The 12270-nt window shown below is 40.0% G+C and overlaps 1 protein-coding gene across 15 annotated transcripts in view; it reads right to left on the bottom strand.

The window, feature by feature from the left end:
* The window catches only part of ZMYM4 (zinc finger MYM-type containing 4), a 1943772-nt gene that overhangs the window by 1690631 nt on the left and 240871 nt on the right, over window positions 1–12270 (bottom strand). For 9 of the 15 annotated variants that reach the window (XM_069622579.1, XM_069622582.1, XM_069622583.1 and 6 more), the window contains one exon: window positions 7274–7408. The exons of the other annotated variants lie outside the window; for them this stretch is intronic. In XM_069622579.1, the coding sequence (XP_069478680.1) occupies window positions 7274–7406 (133 nt within the window). In that variant the 5' untranslated portion in view covers window positions 7407–7408. The remainder of the gene's footprint in view (window positions 1–7273; window positions 7409–12270) is intronic. 15 annotated transcript variants of the gene reach the window in all.

Genomic DNA, 12270 nt, shown 5'->3' with positions numbered 1-12270 from the left:
GGTCGTAACAGCCAGTGAGGGGGAGGAGGACCTGGGTGTCATCTGCATAGTTGGTGTAGATGACACCCAAATTGTCCAGGCGGTCGAATAGGAGCTTCGTAAATATATTGTATAGTGTGGGTGACACATGAGCCTTGAGGGACTCCACAGAGTATGGGTGTCGGGTCCGCAGAATCTGAGGGGGAGAAAACTCTGGTGATCCGATTGGAGATGAAGGATTTAACCCAGTCAGATGCAACAGTGGAGAATGCTGCAGCTGTGGTAAGGTGCCTGGTGAGAATTTGGTGATCGACGAGGTCGAAGGCAGCAGATAAGTCCAGGAGGATCGCTAGCTTGCCTTTGTCCTTCGCCTTGTCCATTTGGATCTTGAGGTCTAGGAGAGCGGTCTCGTTCCCATGTCTGGGTTTGAAGCCAGATTGTCTAAGGCCTAGGAGTTCATTCTCCTCTAGAGGCTTCTGAATTTGCCACCCGGTCCAGGATTTTAAAAAAGGAACGGGCGGTGGTGATGGGCCTGTAGTTTGTGGGGATATTTGGATCAAGGTTTTTTTTTTAATTATTTTTTTTTTAATTATTATTATTTTTTTTAGGAGAGGCATAACCCAGGCTTCCTTGAGATTGTTAGGTACCTGGTTGGACGAGAAGGAAGAATTCATCGAGTGGTGATGAAGGGGGCTAGGCTTTTTGCTCCCTCCTTGATGAGGCTGGGCAGATGTCCCCACGAAAGTGGCAAGGTTTTAGGCTTTTTACGATTTCCACTTCCTTTGGTGTTACTTGCGAGAAGGTGAAAGGGGGGGCAGGATTGTAGGGTTTTCGCTGGGTCCGGAGCAGACTGGGAACCGTTAGTGAGGCTTGCCTTTTTAGCTTCAATCTTGTTTTGGAGTAGTGATTTTATCTGCGAGGGCTCGCTGGATTTTTGTGCACCATTCTGCATCTTTGATTGCTGGGAAGCTGTGTGTTCCTGCACAATGGAGACAGATTATCGATCTCCGAGCAATAAACAAAATTGTAGAACCACAATATCCCCTGGTGCCGGACAGGACTTACACCATGATACCACCTTCAGTCCAATATTTCACATTATGGACATCGAAAATGCTTTAGCATTCTGATCCACGAAGACAGTCAGCACCCATTTGCCTTTTATGTGGAAGGGTGGTCCTACACCTTTCCGTAGGACCCCCCCACCCAAGGTTACACTGAAAGTGAAAGTATTTACAGCCAAGCATTCAAGCATTAAAAACTTAGCTAGACAAGTTTACACTGACTGCAAAACCACACTGCTCCAATATGTTGATAATTTGTTGATTGCTGCAGATTCCCAAGAGCAATGCATGGATTGCACCGTGCGGTTATTTCAAATTTTTAGCAGCACTGGGGCAAAGTGTCCCAAACATTTTTTTTATAAAAAAACAGTTCTGCAAAACCCAGGTCACCTATTTGGGATACCTATTGTCAAGTGGGGAGCGTAGATTGCACCCTCAGTGCATAGAGGCTATAATGAAAATACCTGCCACTATCACACAAAGATGTCAGAGCGTTTTTAGGGATAGTTTCATTTTGCAGACAGTGGGTTAACAAAACCACTGCAAGAACCAATACTGAATAGAACTACAGTCCCATTGCCATGGACTGCTGCTCAGCAAGACAGTTTGAGGTTTTAAAATCTGCAGTGTGCAATTCACCCACTTTGGGCACCCCCGATTATAGGAAACCATTTACATTGTGAATGAACAACAAGGCTGTGTTTTCTGTACTAAAACAGCAGCAAGGGGGTAAAAACAGACCATGTTCATATTTTACTTCAACATTGTACCCAGTGGCAAAAGCGCTTCCAAATTGTTTAAGGGGTGCAGCGGTTGCATCCATTTCCATGAGGCAAGTTGATGCCATAATATTGAGACACCAAGTTACATTGTCTGTGCCACATGCGATTGATATTTTATTAAATAAAACAAAAAAAACACCACCTGACAATGCCAGGTTAACTAGATATGAGCTGACGTTATTGGCTCCAAACATTGCCATACAATGCTGCAATGCTATACCCTGCCACCTTGCTACCCTTCACATCGGATGAATCAAATGTATCATGCGTGATTGTGCATTAATAACAGATTATGAAACGAAGGGACAGGTAGATTTGGTGGATACTCTGATTAGTAAATCTAATGGTACATTATATGTAGATGGCTCATGTTATAAATTACCAGATGGTACTATCATGGCATCATATGCTAGTACAACATTGAAAACCATCGTTTTCGCACAAACATCTGAAATTGCCCTCACCCGAGCTTGTGAGTCGTGTTCCGGTCTTGTAGTTAATATTTACACTGACAACCAATATGCATTTGGAGTAGCTCACAACTTTGGCCGCTTGTGAGCAGAGAGAAGATTTTTAACTTCACATGTGACAAAAATACAGCATGGTACATATATTTTTTGCAAGATGAGGGAAAATGGAATTGACCACATATGCATTCACCTTTAGTGTTGTGCTATGCTCATAGCCAGTCTCATGTAGGTGCAGAGGGAATGTGCAAGTTGCTTACTACAGCGTGGAGTAAAACTAAGCTAAGACCAGCCACGGTTGCTTTTTGTAATAACGGTTTAGTTTGTGGTAATGTGGTAGTACGAGAGCATTCAGTATTTGGCTCGATTCCTTTCCGTACCGGCTTCTTTGGAATGCACGGTAGGAGCATGGCTTGTTCAAATATTTTCAGCATTTATGACCTAAATGCTTCACATTCGGCCGGTGTAGAAGCCTTTGTGGGACAATATACCCTCTCAGGGGATGAGTCTGACGAAGAAAGTGACCTGCGGTGCCTCTTTTTCGATTTCCTCAACAACGATGTGGTGTGGTGGGGGCCACTCCTCGATCTGGATCTTTGAACCTTCTTCCTTCAAAGACAGTCTTCTCTCGGCTCGTCCGAAGAAGGTTTTTTCGATGGAGTAGTCGATGGATATGTTTTGGGGTTTCTACCTACTGCCAATTTCCCCTTTCGCTACTTCAGAGCCTTTCCGGTCATGGACAGGCATTTGGAGCAGCCCAAGATCTTGTGCTTCACACGGAGACACCACAGACCTACTCGATGTGGGTCGGTTAGTGAGACTTCTTAAACCCGGTCTTCGGGGTAGGAATAAGACATTTTCGCGATTTGAACTAGAGAAGCGTGCCATCGTTTCTCAAAGCGCAAGCATACTCTGAAAAACAGAACTGAAGCCAATGGGCGGTGCACGTGCTTTACATACCTTCGATGACACCTCGAGATGGAGGCCCGAGAGACTGAGTCAACTGCATCGACACACAGCGCCCTCTGCCGAAAAGAAATTCTGAAGCAGCTGCTGCTGGATATCGCACATCAAACAGGAGTAATACATGGGAGGACAATCCATTTGAAATTAAATTCTACAAATCAACACACCTCAAGCGATAAACACCCTGAAGCAGGTACTCCTAAGCCAAAACAGAATAAAACATGAAGGCTTGCAGAACCTAGTACCATGGAAGCAAGAGTTTCAAGTTGTAAACTCCTAGCCAGACAAAATAAAATGTGAATTGCCCACTTGGTATACCACATGAACACCGCGCACCAGAAGGTTTGAGTGGCAAAAGGCAAAAATCAAATGCAAGCTTGTACAGGGTGGTTATTGCCAAGAGCTTCAAATGTCTGAGCGCAGGTCTCATTAATCAATTTAAGAATGCTACTTGCTTAATGTCGAAAAGCTTAAGGGCACCCGAGGATCTCGCAAAGAGAACAGATTTCATTTTTGATTCTAAAGTCGACTATTCAAGATGTATCATGCATGTCGCAGCTAATGAATTTCATGTGTTTTGTAAATTAGAATCTCGGTTGGGATTTCCCTAGCAGAAAGGCACCACCCAAATAGAGGATCTGGCATTCCCACTTGTCTGGCTGGCATCATCAATCTCGCTTCATGGCTCTTAATTACTGCATTCTGTATTGGAAATCGAGGTCCAACATCACGGCCAGGCCTTGCATTCCTTTTTAATTCCAGGGTGGGAACAATCTCCTCCATCCTACCAGGTAGGTCTTATTACACTGGGTGCACAGACCTCTCTAGCAGCATGGTACCCTTGCAATACTGCTTTTTTTGTCAAACTGCTCCCTCATTATGGTAACAGTTAAAGGCCTTAACTTGCACACTTTGTAAACGAAATGGTCCAACCGTCCCGCCTGTGATTAAGACATTCCCTCTTTGGAACTTGAATTGAAATGGTCACAATACATTGCACCTTGACCCACTCCCGCTACCAATTAATTTATTTCTCACTTCTTCTCCTTTGTTAGATAGGAATTAACTACCAACATCTGCAGAATCTCCCACACCCCTCGTCCCCTCAAATCCATGTGCTCCCCCTCTCTCCACACCCACCCGACCATGCAATCTAGGAACCGGATAGCAGCCCCTGGGCCCCACCAAGTATTATGACATGATCTTTTTCCTTAGCCAGACACCCCCCGCACCTCCAACCCTCTGGACTGTACCTTTAATGGTCAACTCAGAATATCTGGCCACCCCCAAACTTTCCATCCAACCTAAAAGTGATTTCACTATTGCAATGTGGTACATCTAAATAAAAACTATTCTATGCAAGGTTCTCCATGCCCGAAGTACAAAATGTCATTGTAAGATTAACAGATCAGAGTCAATCAAGAAGCTGCATCATGCTCAAGACATCGGCATCAACAACAACTCTGCTACAACTATAACACTATCATTCAGGGAAACTCAGCATTGCCATAGGCCGATGCATCACCAGAAGCCAGGACACAGCTGGGCTGGAAACCTAGAGACTATTACGGTCACTGGGGTGTTTTGTTGTGGCGGTTTTAGTGCAAATCTGGTGACCTAGCTCTCTGCACCCCATCCACTACAGCGCACCCAGGAGTGCCTGAAAGATGAACACCCATCTGTGAAGTAACTTCTGAATTCAAGCACAACCCTCCTACTCATCCCATTAACTACCTAGTTGGGGAGGAGAGTGTGATAATCATTTTGGGAACAGTACTACTTGGCCCAGCCAAGTAAAAGTGGGCAATGAATAGAGAAAGAGCATCAGTAAGGACAAAATAACAGAGCAAGTTAAGAATCAGCATTTGAACATTCATACTCGTTCCATTAAGGAACGAAGAACAGAGCAAGTTTTCCAAATCACTGACATGTGCAATTGCTTTTTAAGAGAAACAGGAATTACGCCAAGCCTGGTTTCCTTAAAAATGCACAAAAATATGGTATTGTTGATTTTTAAAGATCATTATGTCTTGGGTATAAATGACTTGGTGACTAACAATAGTACCAAATTGCTAATCAAGACATTTTTCATTAGCAAACTGCTAATGAATTGTTGTAAACTAATGTATACTTGCTGTATTGCATAGCTTTCGGCAAATCTTTCACAAGATGCAAAAATCATTGTTTTCATTATTTACAATACCTTATGTTTTAAATGTTTTATAGAGGTCTCCTAGTGCAAGGTTCAACATTTGGATTGGCCAGCAAGAATAGACCCTGGACGAGTAAGAAATGATGTACTTTGTATGTGTAGAATGGAGGTTGCAAATTACTGTACAGCTGGCTAGTAGCATGCAACTTGAAAATATTCTCGTTTCCTAATGTTTATTTATAGTGTCCCAAATCCACTATCGGTTGACCTGAAGTATGACCGGGATGTAGCTATTGGATCATGGCCGAAAAGTAGCTATTGGATCAAGCTTACCAGGTCCTTCTAGGCTTCAAGCAGAAACTAAATAGCTTCCACCTCCCCTCTATGTCGAACCCCAAGATAAGCCACGCACTTTGAACAAGCCTCGCTGGATGGGAAAACAGGTTGATGACATCATTTGGACAGATTACACCAAAATGTTTAATCAGCAACCCTTTACGATAGAGCTCACATGACCTGCTGATCAAGTATCCATTACATTTCTAGATTTAAAAAAGATATTTAAAAACAAATGTTAAAACAGATCGTAAGACATACCAAATCCTTCGGAAAGAAATAGAAGTCCCTTCTCCATTGAAAGCCACTAAATCATAGACAGTACTAATTTTAATATACCCAAAAGGAGAAATTATATGAGCTACACAATTGTACTGAAGAATGTGAATGGATTGGCAACAGATTTTTAGAAAGAGGATATATAAAGCAGATCTAATTAATAAGAGGTTTGATTAAGTATGTAAACTAGACAAGCGAAAAGACAATTTGGTGAGATAGTATCCAGGACACTTAGGATAAATAAAATGTTGCAGAGACATTGCTATTTTCTAAACAGACAAAAACTTGCTAGATAATTAAGATCAAATGTGACTCATCGTAAATCAAGAACCATTGAGAACTTGGTTAGCCACAGCCATTTAGAACCGCGTAGCTACCAGAAGGAACCACAAATTCAATATTTGAGCCATAAAGAACACACAATTTGGATAGAACATCACTCCATCATGACAGTTTCAAGATACAGCCTGGGGCGGGATGAGGAAGCTTGGCATTTAAGACATTGGAGCATAACTTTACTGGAGGTTTTGGGTATGTAGGATTCACCCTCAAAAATATATGATCTTGTTTCAACTGACTCAATTTCTTTTCTGATATCTGACAGATTAGTTATTTAGAAACAGGATTTAACAAGAGCTGGCTTTATTCCTATGAAGTAATACATGATCATGTCAAAGTAAGACTCACACATATTATAGTAGATTATAAAAGATGGATTTTTTTTAATGAAATGCTTTAGGTTCAGAATTACCAGAAACAACTTAAAATCGGTTGCTGCCATTAATGATATGATGCATTTAACACTGTAAATGAAGTATTCATGCATTTTTTGCACAAGAAGATTTAAAATGGTCATTTATAGGAAGAGGTTTTACTTTATTTCAAATGTGAAACAATAATTTTTTTTAACGAAAAAAATAATTATACAAATGTATATGCCAACCCCTGGTGTTAACATTTTCCGCTGAGCTTTACCTGAACTTCACATTTGTGTAATGACTAGCAATATAGTTGGCTAGCACTCTCCTTCTTTGAAAATGTTCAAAAGAAATACAAACTTCAGATAGTCACAATGACTAAGCTATTGTATACTTTGAATGTATAGCATTAGCATTTAATGAACTTTAAAAAATTATTTTTATTGTGAACTAGCTTAACTACCCGGGATTTCAATTCTCAGATTTGTTTTCATATTCCACCGAAAAGGAAGAAATATTGTTTGCCACAAAGAGAAAACACGATACATACTCAAAGCATGTTGAATTCTATCTGCTTCATGCTCTTGAGATCTTTCTTCTTCAGAATGTTGATCATGTTTCAGCTTTCGATATTTTTTTTTGATTCGGGTGGGATTAAATACTGCTCTCTTTTTTCGTGGCATTTCTGTAAAAATATATTTGTGGGATTAAAGCATTAATGAAAAGAGAGAATACACAAGAAAAGTCTTTGTTAAACATTGGAACCGGATTCAAATGAACTGATTCAACTATGTCATCTTCAAAGTGTAGCAAAATTCCATTTGTCGTCATGAGGGTGAAGTACCTGTGCTTTACAGAATTTTGTGATTAATTTTATCAGGTGTTTCAGCTTCGAAAGAGCTCCTTCTACTAACTACCTGTAGATGGCGGTGGACCATCACAAAACGTAATGCCGAAAAACAAATTCTCGGGAACGGGGGTGACCCATCGAACTAGAAATAGTTGCATTAATTCGGAAATGAAAGAATATTCCATGCAAAATTCCAGACGCCAGACCTCCCAGTTCTCCACAAGGAGTTACGTCCTCAAGATCAACACCACATACAAACCCAAAAACATGACTGTTTTATACATATATAGATTTGTTAAATAACATTACACATTTAACATTGTAAACCATTAAGAGTACACAGTTGAGAACTAAATATACCTCTTCGAAAAATACTCGTATGTAAATACATTATTAAATGATCCCTACCACTAGGGTGCAATTACTTAATTTTACCATTGGACCATAAAAAAAAAAAAAAAAATCATACCTATGCAAGTAAAACATTTTAATACAGCTAATGTGTGGGACGCTTCATGGTCAGTTAGCAGATTCTCCCAAAACTAATCAGTTAAAATCCATGATTCATTGTTCACAAAACCTCAAAAAAGCAGTAATCTATTGATATGTTTATCAACTAATGTCCCCTAGGTTGTACTATGCCTTCATCGATCACAGCATGCTCACTGTAGTTGGAGCACGCAGACATAATTTCTCCTGCATAAATAGTAGTAAATGTGTTCTCCAGAAAGAGGTTGGAAATGTTTGCATATATGTTGGTAAAACTCTCAATGCTTCATCTACCCTTGAAAAGTTCTTATACATCATATATCCACGCGTTTTGTCAATGGACTGTATCCAGTCAGCCCTAAAAGGCATTTCATTTTTATAAAAAAGGATTCTCTCTCAGAAAATCCATAATCTACTTACTAAAAACCAAAATAGCCTCAGCAGCAACACCCAAATTGTTCACAGGAGCGGTTTTTTTTTGGCAGTCAATTATAAATCCTCATAGATCGAAGCATGCATGCATCAACGTATGTACAAATGGTGGACTCATCAGTAGTAGTTTGGGTAGTCTATCCTGGATTTCTCACCACACTATGCCCTAGGTCACTAATCTACACACAAACTCACAACATGGCCGCAACTGCAAGCTATATGTGGGAAATACTTGTCTCCCCCTAGATGGAAATCTTACAGTGTTCGGTGAAATTTTTATCCAAACAAGGAAATCAATTACATTTAAGGTTAGAGATGGAATGATTTAGGCTCACTGATGCATCAACAACTGGAAATGCTATTAACAATACGTACATTTTATTTCAGATAATTAAGGGCCCTTACCGGAGCGTGCAAAACAAAGAAAAATTCTTACTCAAATGCTGAAGCTATAAAAAGGTTATGGGTAAGCTTTCCTCATGTAAATTGACTGAAGAGTGAATGTGAAATATATATATACTAACATTTTATAGGCGATGAAAACCAAATGGACCAATGGGTTGCCGTTGCTTTGCAGAAAACGTTAAGATACAGTTTACATTAATAACTCTGAAGGAGATCTTATTGAAGGATAGACGTGATTTGTAGATCAATGGTGTCCAAGCCATACTGAATACACTTCATATAATACATTTAACGGAGATATTCAACATGTTCATTAATAGACAGAATGTAAGAACAAACGACAAGCCAACCCAATGACTAAACTGTATATTGGAGAAAACGAATCTAGTGAACATGGCTAATTTATGAAACATGTATAGGAGCTAATTCACCAACAGTGGCAACAAACTGCACCCGTTTTTAATCCCATGGTCTGACACTTTAGAATCTTATAGACCAATTTAAAGTAACATGTTGGGTACTACTCAGGAATATCGGTTTGTGAATAAGGACAAAGATCCAATATTTAAAAGATACTAACAGTTCACATGTGTACTCCCCTACTGAGTTTGCTTTTAAATGTTCTTTAGTTGCTCACTTTTACTAAGCATGCAACACAAACTCGAAACACTTATTGGAATTAGTAATATATGAAAATATAAATTGTTCTATGTATGGAAATAAGTAATGGAATAAAAGAAGGCATTTTGTATACGAATTAAGGCGGATTTATTCACTTACAAAAACAGTAACGGACAGCCAAACCGTGTTGGACACCATACATAGGCCCTAATCAATTGGAACAATGTTTAAAAGGGATCCAGAGTGGATGAGAGTACCATATATTCTCAGATCATGCCTTATGTTATGCATTTAACTTTAACATGTGATCCTACATTTGTAAATGGCACTAACAGCAGAATTTAACAGCTAGACCCAACAATTATGGTACAAGCTTGCAAGGACTCGAGCAGTGCCTGCAATGTGATAACTGCACACATCTCCAGTTGACCGGCAGCAGAAAACCATACCTTTCAAAAAGAGCAACTATTCATCCTTGACAGGAGCACTGTAAACAGATCTTCCAAAAACCAAACTGTAGAGCTGCGACAGTCTGCACAACACCTCTTGACAAAGGTTTACACAAAAGAAAGCGGAAGTTAGCTTTCCACCGTGGAACAAAAACGCTGACTGCTGGTGACACAGAGCCAGATCACTGCAACCATGTCTCAGTGAATTTAGAAGCAAACCACGAAGAAACAAAATGTATCGGGTACTAAAGAAAATGCTCTCCATACACTAGGCAGAGGTTATAAAATGCTCAATTCCTAATTGGGAGATCGTCCGTGGGAAGGTGATCCGCTCAGCCTGCTTGCTTCTTTAGAGCAGGCCAAGAGAAAGAAGACTAATGTGGGCCAAGCAGATAGCAAAAAGTGGAATGTGACTTTGCAAGGATATGCAACTGCTGCAGGAGGAAACGGACACCAGGGAGAGGATAGCAACCCCAGTATTTTATTCAAACTCTAGAATCTGGTGGCACAGGTAGGAATTGGGGCGGCGTAGCTTTACTGAAGAAAAACCATAGCCATGAATTACAATCTGTTCGAACAGCTGGCCAACGCCAACAATAGACACTGTAAGAAGCAGAGTGTGCATGTCAGATTGAGCCAGCCTCCCGTGGCTAGTGGGAAAGGGAAATGGTCTTGACTGCACAGTATCCACAGTTCTCAGCTCTGAAGCATACAGGTCAGAAAATACTACACAGGAAAACAAGAAACACACTTAACAGAATAACACAGGTCCCACTCATTAGTGGCCAGAAATTGAGTCATGGAGAGCATAGTTCGCATTGAAAGTGTTAAATGCACTTATATGCTCTCATTTGTACAATACTCTGCAGTTTCCAACCACAGGCTTCAAATGTATTAAAACAAATAGAAAAGTAGACTTCAATGGATGGTACAAGAAGCAAGCTGGTTGATGTGAATAGAGCATCAAGGACAATGGAAGCAGAAGTATGAAGGGGGAAAAAAGCCAAACCTAACCACACAATTATTGTACTAACGGTAACAAAAGAAAGGCATTAATAAACAGATAAATGAAACCTGGATATTAGAGAGGACAAGGGAGGGTTGGAGGGGGTGAGTAATGTAAAGTGCTGAGAAAACAACAAATCAGAATGTTCCCTCACACTTCTGGACAAAAATAGTTGTGTATTCTTCTTCTAGGTAAATGTACCAACAACTGTCAATAAGCATCTTCCTAAATTACAAACAGCATGATATGCAGTGCAAGTAGTTGTCAAGTTGTATGCTTCATTATCACTAGGTCAAATGACATCCGATCATACTACATAAGAATAAGCCAACGATTACCCTTACCACATTGACCCAAGAGCAATGCTCTTAGGATTATATATGCATAAAACTAAATTCCCAAAAATGCAGAGATGTTAGGTAAGGTGTGACAGAAGCTGAAGAAGCCTGAGGAAACTGGTAATACAAGACCTCACCATTTCCTACTTACAGGCCTGACATAGTACAAAATGAAAAAAGTCCCCCCCCCCCTTTAAGAAGTTTGCGCTTCAACTTGGCAACGAACAAAGCACTGCCCTTTTAAGTCAAACAGAAGCAATTTGTACCAGAATGTTGCAGATATATATTGGTTGTAAACAAATACACTTGTGCAGAAATGCTCAATGAAAGGAAAAAGGATATAAAAGCGCAATAAGATTTGCTACACAGTAACAGTTGAGCAACATTTACGAAAAATTTCAAATGTATTAAAAACAACAGCATGAAAACCCCAGCAGAATTTTAAAGAGTAATCCTCACGGAAGTTGAATTTGGTAGGCAATAAACGCCAAAAAAGGAATTCTTTTTTTTTTTTTTTTTAATTTCTTTACACAAACTCGAATGAATGATGGAACCACTGCGTGAAGTGATTGGACCGAACAGGAACAGTCCTACATGATGGACTTCCACCACAAAGGCACTCCTATCCTTTATGTGTTTTTTCATCTGCACCTCACCAGTTCTGCATGTTTTTTAAAATTCCATTTAGGAAAACAGCAGTAAGCACCAGATACTCTAGTTTAGATAGTTTAATTTTCCAAAGGTTGAATTTGTGACGTTTGCTATACATGCCAAACTTTTTTGCAAAGAACTACTTGCTTCAAAGAAGTCACTATGGCTACACATGCTACGAGAAAAAGCAAATCATTTGATAAAATGGTGCCGGACTGTAAAAGAGAAGAACCTGCGACTGCCAGGAATGAGCGCCAATCAGGTTATTCTGAGGTGTTGAACGACTGACAGTTTCATGCCCAAGCT

Source organism: Ambystoma mexicanum, chromosome 11 (genome assembly GCF_040938575.1).
Source record: "Ambystoma mexicanum isolate Mex_15411 chromosome 11, UKY_AmexF1_1, whole genome shotgun sequence".
Lineage (NCBI taxonomy): Eukaryota > Metazoa > Chordata > Amphibia > Caudata > Ambystomatidae > Ambystoma > Ambystoma mexicanum.
This window is presented reverse-complemented; position numbering and strand designations above follow the sequence as displayed.